Source organism: Archocentrus centrarchus, chromosome 17 (assembly GCF_007364275.1).
Source record: "Archocentrus centrarchus isolate MPI-CPG fArcCen1 chromosome 17, fArcCen1, whole genome shotgun sequence".
Taxonomy (NCBI): domain Eukaryota; kingdom Metazoa; phylum Chordata; class Actinopteri; order Cichliformes; family Cichlidae; genus Archocentrus; species Archocentrus centrarchus.
In genome coordinates this window covers 10971997-10988113 of record NC_044362.1, presented here as the reverse complement: position 1 = coordinate 10988113, position 16117 = coordinate 10971997, and the positions used below count along the sequence as shown (strand labels likewise).

The window sequence follows — 16117 nt, the reverse complement described above, 5'->3', positions numbered from 1 at the left end:
CATAGGATTTAACTAGTACAGTGAAGCCTTGAAAGGTTGCCCTTACAGTGAGTGGCATGGCTTTGCTTTTTGGCGGCATGTGTCTGGCATGATTCAGGTCCATTTGGCTCCTTGGACCAGTTCAACCATGACACTGCCCACATGTATGCTTAAATGTAAAAAATGTGTGTGGATTGTATGCCATGGCCTGTGCACGCACAAGATTTTAACTAAGTTGAACACCTATGGAAGATTTTGGATTCAGAGCTCCAGCAGAGCAGTAGAGACTTGGAGAATCAGTGCAGAGGGTTGCTGCGACTCTTAAACCTCATTAAAAGGTTAAATGGGCTTTTCAACAACTTGTCTGGCATGTTTGAAGTGATTATGTGAACAAGATACTGAAGGTCAGAAGGGTTGCACAAGAAATGTGGGTGGTTAACATTTTTCAAAATGTTTTCTTATCATTCTGTAATAGCCAGCTGTATATTTTTCTACAGCAAATCAAATATCAGCTGCAGTATTGCTGCCAGTATCTTAGACGAGGTCAGTTAGGAGATAATTATATACTGATGAAATTGTTTAGATCAATCAGCCCATTTCCTCTAGGAAAATAACTCGTGTTTGAAGTCTCTACAGCTGTTAATGTTACTTACAGTCCTGCTGTCTGCAATATTACCTTCTTCAAGCACACGCTCACCGGCCTCTTTGTTAGGTACACCTTGCTAGGACTGGGTTGGACCCTCTTTTGCCTTCAGAACTGCCAAATTCAACAAGGTGCTGGAAACATTCCTCAGAGATTCTGGTCCACACCGACATGACAGCTCATCCACGATGAGAATCTCCTGTTGCACCACATCACGAGGGTGCTCTGTTGGATTGAGATCTGGTGACTGTGGAGGCTTTCATGTTGGTTATGCCAAGTTGTGACCCTACTGCCCGAATCTCTCAGCAGAAACTGAGACTCGTCAGACCAGAGAATGTTTTTCCAGTCATTTATTGTCCAGTTTTGGTGGGCCTGTGTGAACTGTAGCTTCAATTTCCTGTTCTTAGCTGACAGTGGTGGTACCCATGGGTGTGGTCTTCTGCTGCTGTAGCTCATCTGCTTCAAGATTTCAAGTGCTGTGCGTCCAGAGATGCTTTTCTGCATACGTTTGATGTAACAAATAGTTGTTTGCGTTACGGTTGCCTTTCAATCAGCTCGAGGCAGTCAGGCCAATCTCCTCTGACCTCTGACATCAACGAGGCATTTTCAGCCAGAGAACCTGGATGTTTTCTATTTTTTGGAGCATTCTCTGTAAATCTTAGAGATGGCTGTGTAGGAGAAGCCCAGAAGATCAGCAGGATCCGAAATACTCAGACCAGTCCATCTGGCACCAACAACCACGCCATGTTCAAAGCCACTTAAATCACCTTTCTCCCCCATTATGATGCTCACTTTGAACTTCAGCAGGTCATCCTGACCATGCCTAAATATGTTGAGCTGCTGCCATGTGATTGGCTGATTAGATATTTGCATTAACGAGCAGTTGAACAGTCATGCCTAATGAAGGAGTCAGTGAGAGTATATCATGCGTGCCTGAAACTTCTAAGTGCTTAGGGAATAAACCATTAAATGACTGAAAAAAAGGGTATTTCTCTTAACTTGTTTTAATTAAATGGAGAAAAAAGGAGAAATATCTCTCCCCCCCAAAATGAACCGAACACAACAAAAGAGGCCATTGCAAGGACAAGCTTTCATATGCCAATTCGTGACTTGGTGTGAAGCACATTACCTATAGGGATTGTTTTTATCCACTACTGAGGGGAGTAGTTAATTAGGTTGGATAGAATGGGTTTTGTTTCTGTTTAATTACATCTGAGCTCAATAAAAGCACATTTAGGGCTGTGATGAAACCCGGTGGCTGCAAACATATATAATACTGTACACTTTTTTCCATTTTAATTCACTTTGGATTAAGGATCACATGAGGTTTTCTAGTCTAAATTATTTTGTTTTCCATCTGTTTGCTGACAGTTTATGCTAGATGTGTTAAAAAAACATCTATGTGCTGATTCGATTAGATTATGGGGGAAGCCTCTCATCACACAGTGGCTGTAGGCAGCAATACTTAAAACCTTGGCTAAATGGTGAGAGTTCAGCTCAAATGAAATTAAGCCTCACTCACTGTGGGTGGGAGTGTGCTTCTGAGTAAAGAATAGTTCAGTCTGTTAAAGAAACATGCTTTATTTCAAATTTAAAGAAATTACAGTGGAAGAGTTGGAAACAAATTCAAAATGTGATACAAGTGGACAGAAAAATGGCTTAAAACTTGTATATATTAAAAAAAAAAAAAAAAGAACAGCAGTAATATGATTATGAATATAAAAGGCACCATAAAAAACAAAGCCCAAAGTGCTTTCTCTAAAAGCTCACTTCAAAATGCCACAAACAGCTTACAGTTTTATTATGCATGAACATGTTTGAATATTTAGTAAAAGCGTCGATGCCAGCAAGAATAGGCCGACTGTTTTGAACAAAACAAGCTGTGAAGAACAAAGAGAAAAAGAAAGGTTGTTAAAAAACCCCCAAACAAAGCTCCCTGAGGCCGCGGTGTAGGAGACGCACGCTGTCAAGCACTTTCTATGCATCCTTCCAAACATGTCAAGCTTCAGAGGTTTTTAGGACAGTACGTTTTCTCAAACTGAGCAACGTTAAACTTCCGAAGGCAGCCTTTGTAGTTCATGTAGCGGATTTTTCCAAATACAGGTCTCTCTGCCCAGCCTTGGTCATGGATGCCGCAAATAGACCACATGCAACCTACGAGACCGAGAGGAGGAGGGGGGGCATGAGTACGGGAGAAAAGCAGCACATATTTGATTAAATGAATAGAAGTAAATCAATGTTATTACCAACAAAGCCATTAGGGTCTTGACCATCCAGCTCATAGCGATCATTTAAGTACAGAGCGATGGAGAGCGCCTCCTGTGGTGAAGAAGTCCACTCCAGGATCTTTTTGGCCCAGTACATCCTCAAGAAACCATGCATCTTCCCCTCTGTAACCATCTGGTACTAACGGGGGTGATGCAATAAAGATCAGTTAGAAAAAGCACAACATGGACTAAATGTGCTAAAACACTCTGAATGAAACTGAACTGTAGACTAAGTGAAGTCTAACCTGAGCTGCGTTCCACAGCTTGTCGTGTGTCTTTGCTTTCTCCAGCTGCTCGCGAGTGTAGAGATACGGCCTTTTGTCTTTGGCATGATCTTTTAAGGTCTTCTGAGCCCACTCATACGCACCTATGAATCATGGACACACATATAAAAAAAATATAGATACAAACAACTTATGAAGCTGAATCATTTCCATTCAATCCCCTAAATTAGCCTGTGATTCATGTGACTGACGTCACAACAGTCAACAGGATGCAGTTTTAACGAGATCTCCACTGACCCTCCACGCTGTCGTATTTCTTGTTGTAAAAACAGAAGTTGTCAGTCAGCTCCCGACGCACCACCAGCTCCTCGATGAAGGCGGGTATGGACTGTCCTGCGTTCTTGCCGCTGCGCTGAACCTGCAGAGCCACGCGTTGGGCCGAAAGCTGGCCTAAAAGACGTGATTGGTCAGGAGGAGAAAAAGGCAGATGTGGAGAGGAGAGGCAATTAAAATGTCTTTCCCAGTTCAGAGAAGGTACGGGAATGTTTTAGAGCTAAACTGTTCTGTGATGTTGTGCCATGGTTGTTCACTTTGAACTCGTATAGATGTTCCGTGTCTGTGGAGCCGTGAAGGGAAGACATTAATATTCAAAACACAGGCATGCTGATGCCTTCTGGATGTCAGAGATAACCGGACCAATAAAAGTTGTGAGTAAAACTGCTGTCTTAAGGAGTGAACTCAATGGGAAGGTCACATTGGAAGTGGCTTACTGGTAGTGGCAGTAGAGTATCCAATCTTAATTTACAGTTTGTCGTATTAAATATAAATTTAGCTAACCTCCCCCTTTCGGTTGACTCCTCGTGCCCCTCTGCCCTGCTTCCAGTGCAGCAGCTATTTTTAGATCTCCCCCAAAACAAGCCTTGTTCTGACCACAATGCCGCTTACATACGCAGGTTCTCCAAGTGGTGCGGAGAACAAACATCAACTTTTGTTTCAAACTGACACAATGTTCACATCGAGGATCGTCATCACTGAGGAGTGCTGAGTCTCCAGCTACAACCCAGAGACCAAACATCAACTGAATTTCCCCATTGTGGGACTAATAAAGGGATTTCTTATCTTATCATCCATATGTGGAACAGTCTGCAGCATCCAAGCTCAAAAGTGATGCATCTGGTCAGGAGCGCGATCACCATCGTTTTTAAATGAGGGCGACCGCTGGGACACAAATTCTGTGAATCCCTCCAGCAGGATCAGCCTTTTAAAGTGGACTGAACTGTGGCATGTGTCTGCGCTGATTTCGCTCACTATTGAGCCTACATGCTGCATCAGGCTCCTTGTGACTTCCATTCCCTTCCCAAAAAGGAAATTCAAGTTGAAGGTTGGGTGTTTTGACAAGGTGGAGTAGATCCAGCACAGACAGACAATAATAAGTGGCCAGAACGGGACTTCTACAAACAATGTTCAAGGAGGTAAACTGTAAGAGGAGACTGGCCACATTTAAATCAGCTATTTTTTTACTTTTATGCTTTTGTACCTGATATTGCATTATTGAAGCTTAGCTCATACATTAATTCTATTAGCAGGTCTGAGGGTGATCAGTAAACAGAAAACTATGACTAATGGTATATATAAGCATAAATGGACTTTATCTATAATAGCAAAGCTTTAGCAGAGTGTTAATACTTATCAGCTTTATCCTTTATGGACCTAATTGTTGGGATTTTAAATCATCTATAAGCAACACTGAACTCACTCACAGATAGAAAACTATACAGCAGGTGAACAGTATCTGAAAGTCATGTCCTTAAGAAATAGGAAAAAGATAATCTAGCAAAGACCTGACACATGGACCTGAGAGATCCATCTACTGTTCACTGAAGCCTCGTCAGAAATGGTCTCAGTGTAAGGGTGGCTGTCAAGAAGCCATTCTTAAGGAGGGGAAACAGGGAAAAAAAGACTGAGGTATGCCACATTACACAAGAACTGGACTGAAGAGAGTTCAGGCTGTGTTGAAGAATAAAGGCGGTTACACCAAATATTGACTTTCAGGCTTATCGAAATTGTACAAACTCGGATTTTGCCTCATATGCTGTATTTATAAAGAAATTAGTTAAACAGTAATTCAAAAGCTAGACATCCAGAAAAGCTCTGATTTGATTTACAGCTGCTGGATCAACATTGTGCTTTCCGTAGACTACTGACCAAAGCGGAGCCACGGGGAAAGCTGGCTCAGGGCGGGAGCGTTTGGGTCGTTGCGTTGGCTGCCAAACAGTTTAAGTCGTACATCAATGAAAGACTCCAACATGTCCATCCCTGCTTTGGTGCCCGGCTTGGCCCACTCCGTCTCTTCTACAGTTCTGTCAACCTCCAGGGAGGCTAGGGTTTTGTCCCAGTCTACTTCCTGTGAGGTAAGAAAGTGCGAGAGGAGAAAAGCTCAGTAGAGGTCAAGGCCGACAGCAACAGAGTTAAAATATACACTGTAGTGCTGCAGAGATCTGACGACTTCAAAAGCAAAGAAGAAAGTTTTGAGCTTTTTTACTCAGCTCACAGTATCAAGGGGGGTCAAACCGTGTATAGCATATAAATCACAACCCTGAAGCAAAAACACATACCCCTGCAGATTTAATAACTAGTGCAAGGGGAAAAGAGATTTTTTAACTTTTGGACAGTTAAAAAAAAAAATCTAGTTTATACTGACTCATCAATAAATAATGTGCAGAAGTGAGGGTAGAGTTGAAGGGTAAAAGTATGTGCTTTCTGGCAGCAGACTCCCCATCGATGAGCTCACTGACAGCTTACTTGCCTCGCAATTGATTTTAGAAAAACAACCCCAAAGCAATGAATAATTTCATGACCCTCAGAAGATAAATTGTAATTGTTTCTCAACCGATCCAAGAGTCTTTGAACTCACTATAAATTATGAATACGTCTTCTTTTTCTCCTTCCATTTAACATTTATTCACTTCACTGTTTCTCCAGCACTTACTTTGGCCGTTCCTGCAGCAGTGTAGGGGTGTTTCTCTACCAGAGGGAAATCAGTGAGGAACTCTGATAAAAGATTGGTAATTTTTCCTCTGATCGTCCGAGCGGAGTACTCGAGTTTAGGTGAAGCTACCCAGCAGGGAACAATATTGTGGGCATCAACCTATAAAAGGAGATTGGAGTGTTTGAGAAATAATGATAGGAAAAACAAAGTCAATACAGTGAAATGAGAAGAAATGAGCTCTGTGGCGTCAGTGTTCATACCTATTACTTTAGAATCAGGGGAACAATAAAGAAAGAAAATAGCACGGGGACAGAAAATAACCAGGATACAGAGAATCCTATCATCACACACTTCCTGCAAGTTACATCTCAGAAAGTGAGGATTTTTTTTTTTTTTTTTAACCTGTATGAAGGGGATGTCCTGGGGAAGTTTCTTTTTGACGTCCTCCAACCACTGCAGTGGCTCTCTGAGAGGAGAGAAGTCTGTCACCACGGCCCCAAGGCTGTGGTCTGACGCAAAGCCGGGGAGAACGTTCCCCGGAGCACCGTGCAGCAGGTGGAACTGGATGTTTAAGTGTTTACATTCCTGTTAGACGGGCAGAGGAGCAAAGTTAAGGCTCACAGGCTTGGCTGTTAGTTAAGATTCCCTAATGATGCACTATTTAAGCAAAAAAGACTGGGAGACATTAGCAGTATTGCCGACTCGGATATGCTCCAACCCCCCTGCGACCCTGAACAGGATAAGGACTCTCTTTTAAATAACAACTGTTATTTAATTATCATGGCATGGCCATGTTTCACCCTAAAGGAAAAGAAAAAAACCCTGAGAATAAAGGCATTTTTACTTGTTTATTAAAGAAAGACACTTTGGAGTTTATGCCATCCAGAGAGCACATCAAACAAATCAAATATGAATCCAGTTAGTGCTCACACGTAAATATTTTTCAATGAAAAACCTTTTTTTTCCTCTATGTTAAACAAACATGAGAAAGAAATGTAAATTTTGGACCCTGTGTTTGTAAAGGTGGTATTACATGATCATTTATTAATAATTTACTGATCATTTATTAATGACTAGAAAAAGTTTTTAGTCTAGGATTAAGCTTAATACCTGTCCAGCAAAGTGAGCCTATGTGTACTGTGATCTATGACTTTTCTTTTGTTTAACAAATGAAAGTGGATGGCTGTGGTGAGTATAACTGGAAAATCGTGACGTTCATACCTTTGCAACTTCTTTGAGCCCCTTCAGCATAAAGCTGTAATGTCTCTGAGTAGACAGCTCTGATTTGGGGACTTCCAAACAGAAGCAAATATGCAGAGGGAGGTTCTCCTCCGCAGCGAGCAGCTGGGCATGGATCAGTGCCCAGTTATCTAAACACACAGAGGGATACGTCATGAGAAAATGCAAACCAAAAAGAGGGTGTCTTATTGCTTTACTGCTGGCTGTGCTTGATGGTTACCTTGCACTCTCTGATCTCTTAACATCCAGTACAGGACACCCTCTGAGCCCTGCCTTATCTTCTGAGTATCAGATATGAAACGCAGGCGCTTTTTGTTGAACTTTATGTCCTTCTCTGTCCTCTGCTGCTGCACCAAACTCTGCAGCCATCCCGCGACTCTCTCCTTCTTCTCCTCCTTGACGGGAGCCAGCTTCTGCTGCTTGGCACGGGGTTCCTTACCAGCAGATGGACAAGATGCCTTGCGTTTCTTGTCCGACATGGTGGGCTGGCAAGTGAATAAACTAGTCAAGAAGAAGAGTCTGGGGCTGCTGGGCCTCTGGTGATGATGAATGGCAAGCTTTACGAAGCGCCCTGGTGCAGAGAAAGATGATGTGCTGCAGGAAATCGTATAGAAACTGTGAGAGAAAATTCATTGTGAACAAAACTGTTACAGACTCGAAAACTGCATATGAAGAAAAAAAGATAGAAGTCAGACATCAAGAGAAAGAAACCAAACTACAAGCACGGTGTCCACGAGGAAGTTCCTCGTTCGAATAAACGCGTTTTTGGTGATGCCTCCTACAGAAACATACCTCCAAACGCAGCGCAGCATACAGGGTGTAAAGCCATAAACAATGCAGCCTCGGCCCGAATGGAGAACAAAACGTGAACGTAACCGAATAAACAACACATCAGATAGCTACTGTGGCAGCAGCCCGCGCAGTTTTCTCTTATACAACAAGTTACATGAGTGCGTCGGTTCAGGTTTTGTAACGCCGTGTTTTCGTTGAATTGAAATACACTTCCCACAATGCACATCTGTGACGCCTTAACAGGGCATGCGCGGTGCTGTTTACGTTTGGAGGCGGTTCATGTACCGTACAGTGAAAAGGAGCGGAGGGCTATCACGGCTGCTACCTATATTTCGGCTTCCATTAGAGTTGTTTGCTGTGGTTTGAAGTATGAACAAAGGGGATTTCACAGCAGGCCGGGGGAAAAGGACAGCTGTTCCGGATAAAGTCGACATGTCCTTGGGTAAGGTCCTCAACAGCTATGAGCAACGTTACTAAAATAGACTACAAGCTAATAATACTAGCTGCTAACTGCTGGGAGGTCGCCAGAGGCTAGCTAAGCTAGATAAAAAAGCTCTCAGCAGGGCGCTCGCTGTTGTTGATCACTGGGCGTGTGATGATTTTAACAGATGACATTATTCGGCTGAACAAAAAGGAGCAACAATTAAAAAGAAGACAGGCCAATGTAAACCGCCGACCAGTGAAGAAGAAAGGCCGCTTAATCCAAGGAAAGGGAGTTTCACAGAGGACTGCAGGACCAGCCCAGAGAGGTGTGCGCGCTGACGTTTTATCTGTTATTAACTTCACTGGTAAGCTTAGCTGTTTTCCTAACAGTTCAAACAGCTGTACGTATTAAATGTCGCTATTACAATACTTACCAGTAGGTGGCGTACCCCGAGGTGGAGCTCCCAAACTGCGAAACAGAAAGGTACCTCCAGTAGCGGCTAGACGACGGGGTCAGGGGGTCATTACGGGACTGGCAGCCAGGAGGCCAACAGCTCTGCTGAAACGAGCCGGCACACTCAACAGGGCAGCAATCAATCAGGTAGTGTGTACACATTAAAGTAGACAGTAACTATAGGCTGTAATACTAGCCTGACATCCTGTCTGGCACCACTGGTATCTGAGCACAGATCATGTTGTGGTTTAATGAAAGCATTTGCTCAGAACATGAGAATAATTCCTTCCTTTGAAGCTGTCTATCAGAGAAAACCACTGAGAACCCAGACATGGAACATGCAGCCTTACAGCTGTGCAGAATTTGAGACATGCTGAAAAATGCTGCTACACCTTAATAAAGCAATGTTGGAGTTCCTCATCAACGTAGGCATGTTTTTCAGTTTGAATAGTTACATTTAAATAGTACTTAAAATGTACTATGTAAGTTTTATTTAAAGTAGTGGTGGGAGATTTTTTTCCCCCCAAAAGCACTACTTTCTCCTTCTAAAATGAAAGCTCTGAAATACATTTTTTTAAAGGCAGGGGGAACATTAAACAAAGTAGTGCTTTGGATTATATATTTAGATCAGATGGATCAGCCGGCACCTCTTTGTCTCTTCTAAAGAAGACAAAAATATGTAAAGCTCATATAATTTTGTTCTCTTCAGCATGTTTTTCCAAAGCCAGTGCTTGCTTGCTGAATGTACAGGTAGGCCCACTTTAGGGACCTGGTTTTACCTCACCTTCATCACAACCAGAGGCAGCTATTTCTCCACATCTTGTCACCTGGTAACAGACATCAGCATCTGTGGTCTGGTGTCCAGGAACAGCAAACTTTTTCCGTTAGGTGTGTCCCCTGCAGTTCTTATAGTGTGGTTAATGAAAGTGTTTGGTTAACAGTGGGCGGTCTTTCTTATAGTATGCTGTTGCCTGGCTTGGTGAAAATGGTAAAGACAGATGCTTAGCTTGCTAACAGTGGGATAGGACGATCTCTTGGAGCTCCAGTACAATATATTTTTAAACTAACTGGGAGCTAATTATGAAAGAACATTAATTGCTAATGACAGCAAAGTTCGCAAACAGAATGCTTACAATAAGATCAAGTGGAGGAAGAAATTTTCCTTTTGAGCCAGTGTTGCCAAGTACAAGACGGCCTCTATTCCTGTACTGTGTCTAAATAATGTTCTTGTTTGGTCATGGTGGGAGTTCTGTGAATGGACTGGATGAGTTTCTGGATTTAGGGTTACGACACATTGTGCAGTGTCTGCAGGGTCTCTGCAATCTACTCTTGCAAAATTTGAATTTAATGTAACATGACTGAATTTAAACTCCTCCTCACATACAAGGTCTTGAATAATTAGGCCCCATCTTATCTTAAAGACCTCATAGTACCATATCACCCTAACAGAGCACTTCGCTCTCAGACTGCTGGCTTACTTGTGGTTCCTAGGATACTTAAGAGTAGAATGGGAGGCAGAGCCTTCAGCTTTCAGGCCCCTCTTCTGTGGAACCAGCTCCCAGCTTGGATTCGGGAGACAGACACCCTGTCTGTTAAGATTAGGCTTAAAACTTTCCTTTTTGATAAAGCTTATAGTCAGGGCTGGATCAGGTGACCCTGAACCATCCCTTAGTTATACTGCAATAGGCCTAGACGCTTCTACACTGATGTCAGTGAATTTGCTTCTCAGCTGTTTCTTTAGATCGTGGCATCATGTGTATCTTTTTGAGATCTTTTAGCTTCACTTTGTCAGACAGGTTCTATTTAAGTGATTTCAACAGGTCTGCCAGTGATCAGGCTTGGATGTGGCTAATGAAATTAAACTCAGCTTTCCAAAAAACTGTGGTTAATTACAGTTAATTCATGATTTAACAAGAGGGCAATTACTTTTTCACACAGGGCCGGGTAGGTTTGGATAGCTTTTTTTTTTTCCCTTTAATAAGTGAAATCATCATTTAAAAATTGCATTTTGCATTATCTTTGACTAATAAAATTAGTTTGATCTGAAACATGTAAGCAAATACTTTTTCATAGCACTGTTTTCCACTGAGCTCACAAGTTTACAATGAAGCAATTTTCTTCCAGGACCTTGAAGTTTTATTTTTTTAATCACGCTACACAGTCATTGTATATTCAGCATAGCATACTTCTGAAGTGAAAAAGCAGTCTCATATTTTAACTAACCTTTTTACCTAATATTACATAGAATCATTAACTAACCACTAGTTTCTTGCTGTAAATAATTCTTCATTTGGGAAATCTGCTATACTTGAAAGTTCATCCCCTTCTCGTCTCTCCTCAGAAAACAAGACCGAAAACAAGGCCCTTCTTTCAGCGCACTGAAGCCCAGTACAGGAAGCCGGAGGTACAGAGGTGGCTGTACAGGCAGCCCGATCCACAGAGAGGCCCGAATGCCCCATCAGTCAGAAGGCCTTTTCAGCTGCGGCGAAGGTGAGAATGTTTGTTTTTAATACACATTATGTTTAGTTTGATTTCAGACAACTCTAGAGGAGAGACCAGTCTAAATCAACCTTGATACAACTACACAGTTTACACAGCTGGGTTTTTTGTGCTCTGTTGCTGCAGACCACTGCCGCCTATCCAGCAGACTCAGAGGGAAGCACGCCAGGCCACGTTTCTTTTTCGCAGGGGACTTAAGGTACCCGAGAGGTTACGTAGTGTGTTTGTCGTTTAAATCAAACTGGCAGTGAAACCTGCTTATGTGGACACTTGGACACTTTTCATTGATCTCATTCTTCATTTCCTTCACAGGTACAAACCCAAGTGCAGAAGTCAAATCCCCGGATGCCTCCAGTCAGAACACGCCAGTGAGTATACTTCTCACTGTCTAGTTCTACTCTAGCTGTTCATTATCCTAATGACCTGCATTGTATGTATACATTGTATTGTATGTGAGGAAGAGGAACTCACACTGAGGATGTGAATCATTTGGAAGGGAAAGCACCATTGTTGTCCATTTTAGGGTCTGTGTAATATGAGACACCTTTTCTGTTTGTCCAACAGGTGGCGCACATCGACAGCCAACAGTGGAATCTTGACTGTTTCAATAGACAACCCCACAGCCAGGACTCAGCCTGAGTAAGTACTCAGCAGGACCCCTACAATACACACTGGTTTGGGACCTCACTATGAATGAAATGAGGATTTTTGCTCACTGAAAAACCTTCAGTTGATCCAAAACGCTGCAGCATGAGTACTTATGGGTAATGGCTTCTCGCTATTGGCTTCCTGTTTTATTCAAGACTGAGTATAAAATCCTTCCCTTCTGGCTCACTTGTGGTTTCCAAAAGTAGAATGGGAGGCAGAGCCTTCGTCTATCACCTCTGCTGTGGAACTGGCTCCCAGTCTGGATTTGGGAGCCAGTTTGGATTTGGGTAAAACTTATAGGATTGATCAGGTGCTGCCAGGAGACTTCCCATGATGCACTGAGCCTTTCTCCTCCACTCCACCTCCCTCCTTTTCCCTCCCTACATATTTATGTTATAATTATTCATTAAATTTTGCCCACTCTCCTGTAGTTTGTTTCGTCCTGTTTTTTTTCTTTTTGTCTTCGATTCCCTCTCCCCCACTCATCTTCCTGTCAAGATGAAGTTCCTCCTTACCTGCTTAGTGGGAATTGTCAGATTTTTGCCGTATAATAAAAAGTGCCATAAGATGACTGTTGCTGTGAACTGGCACTATATAAATTCAGTGTTCTAGCCAGCAGTTGATTGTTCAGTGCTGTGCCAGGCTGAAAAACTTTACCTGTTTACCTTTTAAAAACATAGATATAGTAATCCTTCCTGACAACAGCTTTTCTGACTTGTTCTTAGGCCTCCTACTGCTTGGACTCTGCATCCCCCAGCTGCCAGTGTTGCTCCTATGAAGGTGGAAACGGTGGAGAAGAAGATACCAAAAGGAGTGCCTCTGCAGTTTGACATCAACAGTGTTGGGAAACCGGTGAGGGTGTGTTTCTGTGGTGTATAATTTATAGATGCAGGACGGTTTTCATTCCATTCATGGACTGTTGTAACACGTTGTCCTCGGACCTCTCTTCCCACAGCAAACGTCGATGACTTTGAACGAGCGATTCCGCATCCTAAAAGATCGGCGCACTGCCACAGCTCAGAGCAGTAAAGGCAGCAGATTTGTCACCGTCGGTTAGCCGACAAGAAGAAAGACACTGGTAATACTCGGGCACTCCTCTGTCCTGCTCAGACTCACACGGTGAAACTCACCCTTCTGATGGATGGGATAGTGCTGACTCCATTGCCTGGCTCTACTAATTGGAAGAGAAGGCAATAAACCACAGGACAAACAAGTACGATGTGCACAGCTGTGAGAACTTGAGCGTTCAAGCGTTTATGAAAGAGTCTGTTTAAAATAAGCCCCTATTCATTGTCCATATCATCGTCCTCAGCTGTTTGTATTGTGGACATTCTGTACTGGGAAAGAATGAGTCCTGTTCCCCTTTTGCTCTTGGGACTGTTAACACTATTATCAAAGTTGGCTTTAGAGTATTTCTTTTCAGAGGACCTCTATGCATTTGTTAGGATGGCACGTATGTCCTCTACACCCTTTTTGACATTTTTGAGAGTTGTTTTGTAATATTTCTTTAAATAAATCGGTTTCTCTTTAAAGATTTTTTAATACTTTTACTTCTTCCGATTGGCGTGTAGCACAAAGATACCAAACAAGTTCAAATGTACACGTCTCCCTGATATCTTGCTAGCATTGTTCCTACAAAAATCCTGATTACTGTCATTCCACGACCATCATTACAACTGATCAGTGATGTTGTGAGGCCAAAGCTTTGCACCTCATGGCAAAAGACCAGAAAATACTATAGAGAGGAAAAGGCAACTGTGAATGATTCAGCGTACAACTGGGGTTCACGTCCCATGTGAGTCATTTAACTTTTTTTTTTTTCCCCTCTTTTCACCAACACAGTGCTGGTGGTGGTGCAGACCCTGTTCTGTCTAGGTGCCCATTTGAGAACCAGCTTGCATTTGGACAGACTTGGGAACTATTACACAGCTTTGCTGGCAGAAGTGGGTCAAAGAAAGCCTGGGAGAACAGAATCTGTGGTCTGCATCTGTGAATCACTATTTGATTTCTTTGCAGTTGCCCTCCAGTTAATTTATTTCAATTTTATTTATATAATGCAAATACTGTAAGACAATATCAGAGAGGAAACCCCAACAATCAGGTGAGCAGGTGCTTGGCAACAGTGGGAAGGAAGAACTCCCTTTTAAACAGTAAGAAACCTCCAGCAGATCCAGGCTCATAGTAGCAGCCATCTGCTGTGACCAGCTGGTGGATGAGGGGGGAGAGTACAGACCATTACCACTCATGTTCCAACTTTGGGTCCAAGGATTCTGTGGAGTTCTGCATGCAACATGTTTTTGGGCACCAACTTCTTATTTATGTGGTGGACATGCAAGGGCACAGGAAAATGGGTAACTGACTTATTAGTTTCATGTTTATTTTTTAGCAGTTTGAAAAATGTAACCAGTGGGGATGACAGAATCCCTTTCACAACATTTACTCCATTGTGAAACCTTTTCAAAAGCCCCAAGAAAAAAAATAGTCTGCTGGTGCAAGTCATTTTCATCAAGTTGCAAAGCTATGACTCCACAAAATGATTGGTCAGTTGCAAATATGGCCCAGAGCATTTTGTAAACAACTCTCAGCAATCTGGTCTGATGGTTTTCACGATGCTCTTCATGTATCTTGAATGTGGCGTTGGGTTTATGCATCATTGAGTAAAAAAAAATAAAATCATTGATTTGTAAAGAAAGCAGTGAAAGAGAGCCAGAAATATTTCATATCTTTGTATGAATAAACTTTTTAACAAAGGTGACATGTTGGAATCTGAATATTGCTTTTATTTAAATACATTAAAATTTTGCAATGTAACAAAACTATTGGCATATGAAATTCAAACACCATTTAAACGAACAAAACATGGCTCACTTCATATTTCTGTGACTAGTGTCAGTAACACTAGGTTATTTTTCTCCACTCGCTGTTGCGCACCCCCACCCCCTTCCCATTTACACTGTTCACAGACTATCTTACAATAAGAGTGCTGAATAAAAATGAGGTAAGAAAGTGGTTTGAAGATTACAGATCATGCAGAACATGCTGAACAGCAACAAAAATATTCTGTGAAGGAGGAAGTAACAAAAAAAAGTGTGCATTTCAAAATCAATTTACACAGCTTTGCATCTTTGGTTACAAAGTATGTTGAATGATTTCACAGCCCCCCCCCCCTTCCATCCCCTCAGGAAAAATTATGGAAACAAAATGTGAGTGAGGAAGGAGATGTGGCAATACTAATTCACCTTTCCCTATCAAATTTTTCATCAGGGACCTTGGGAATTGATGTCAGTGAGTCCATTAATACTATACAAAAATATACACTCAAACTGGATCTTGACTCAAGCTATATGAATTGGCAGTTGCAGCGTAAAATCTCAGTTAGTGTTAAACATTTGTCAGAATTTCTTTTCTTTTTCTGTCTGCCCGCATTTAACAAATATATAAAGCTTTGTCTGGGACGTGAGGCCAATCTTTTGAAACACTCTTACAAAACCAAGAGAGGAGAAGAGTCATCGGGCTCCTGTTAAGTATGTTTTGTGAAGTTGTTCATTTATGAAAATAGCAGCCCTGTAATAAATAAAAACACTTAATAGAACTCAAAAGATTGATGCAAGAGTTGGACTTAGTAACGGCAGCGGTGTGGCGCTGATGGGAGAAAAAAACAAACAAAAAAAAACACTCTCCCAGTTCTTTCTTTACAACATGAAACAACAAGGCTAAAAAATACCCCCCCACCCTCCCAATTATCTCATTTAAAAAAATAATCGCTCTCTTTTTGACAATCACTCCCCGTCTGTCCGGCAAACCCCTCGCTTTCCACAACAACAGCTGGTTTCGGGTCAGGTCACAGATTGGTTTGGCTCAGGCCCGGTCCAAGAAAAGACATCCTCTCTACACACCCAGCTGTTAACCAATTTGGGAATACAGCCAAGATGGAAAGAACAAAAAAAAAAATATAACCCT

The 16117-nt window shown here is 42.1% G+C and overlaps 2 protein-coding genes across 7 annotated transcripts; one reads left to right on the top strand and one right to left on the bottom strand.

Annotated features, from left to right (window-relative positions):
* Positions 1 to 2241: 2241 nt before the first annotated feature.
* cpdp (CPD photolyase) lies at positions 2242 to 8342 on the bottom strand. Of its 4 annotated transcripts, none has more exons than XM_030752711.1 (10): positions 8134 to 8342; positions 7562 to 7912; positions 7324 to 7472; positions 6505 to 6687; positions 6103 to 6261; positions 5319 to 5517; positions 3411 to 3563; positions 3135 to 3256; positions 2873 to 3028; positions 2242 to 2776 (listed from the first exon to the last, which is right to left on the bottom strand). In XM_030752711.1, the coding sequence occupies exons 1-10, from the start codon at positions 8231 to 8233 to the stop codon at positions 2699 to 2701; spliced, it is 1650 nt and encodes a 549-aa protein (XP_030608571.1). In that variant the 5' UTR covers positions 8234 to 8342; the 3' UTR covers positions 2242 to 2698. The 4 variants fall into 4 exon arrangements, with proteins under 4 accessions (XP_030608571.1, XP_030608569.1, XP_030608567.1 ...); XM_030752709.1 differs by having other exon boundaries at positions 2244 to 2776; positions 2869 to 3028; positions 7562 to 7956; XM_030752707.1 differs by having other exon boundaries at positions 2244 to 2776; positions 2869 to 3028.
* Positions 8343 to 8379: 37 nt separating this feature from the next.
* Positions 8380 to 13689, top strand: LOC115796356 (UAP56-interacting factor). Of its 3 annotated transcripts, none has more exons than XM_030752732.1 (9): positions 8380 to 8575; positions 8742 to 8882; positions 8997 to 9157; positions 11352 to 11500; positions 11636 to 11708; positions 11822 to 11877; positions 12074 to 12148; positions 12883 to 13009; positions 13113 to 13689. In XM_030752732.1, exons 1-9 carry the CDS (start codon positions 8503 to 8505, stop codon positions 13212 to 13214), a joined length of 957 nt encoding a protein of 318 aa, XP_030608592.1. In that variant the 5' UTR covers positions 8380 to 8502; the 3' UTR covers positions 13215 to 13689. The 3 variants fall into 3 exon arrangements, with proteins under 3 accessions (XP_030608592.1, XP_030608590.1, XP_030608591.1); XM_030752730.1 differs by having other exon boundaries at positions 8742 to 8921; XM_030752731.1 differs by having other exon boundaries at positions 8381 to 8575; positions 8994 to 9157.
* Positions 13690 to 16117: the final 2428 nt, after the last annotated feature.

Bases quoted from the DNA above. Each gene is read 5' to 3' on its own strand.
- LOC115796356 (XM_030752730.1), top strand. From the start codon at position 8,503: ATGAACAAAGGGGATTTCACAGCAGGCCGGGGGAAAAGGACAGCTGTT. The intron at 11,501-11,635 runs GTGAGAATGTTT...CTGTTGCTGCAG, and splicing joins CCTTTTCAGCTGCGGCGAAG to ACCACTGCCGCCTATCCAGC. The intron at 11,878-12,073 runs GTGAGTATACTT...TTTGTCCAACAG, and splicing joins CCTCCAGTCAGAACACGCCA to GTGGCGCACATCGACAGCCA.
- cpdp (XM_030752707.1), bottom strand. From the start codon at position 8,233: ATGTGTTGTTTATTCGGTTACGTTCACGTTTTGTTCTCCATTCGGGCC. The intron at 7,913-8,133 runs GTATGTTTCTGT...TCTCTGCACCAG, and splicing joins ATGCTGCGCTGCGTTTGGAG to GGCGCTTCGTAAAGCTTGCC. The intron at 3,029-3,134 runs GTTAGACTTCAC...CACCCCCGTTAG, and splicing joins AGCTGTGGAACGCAGCTCAG to TACCAGATGGTTACAGAGGG.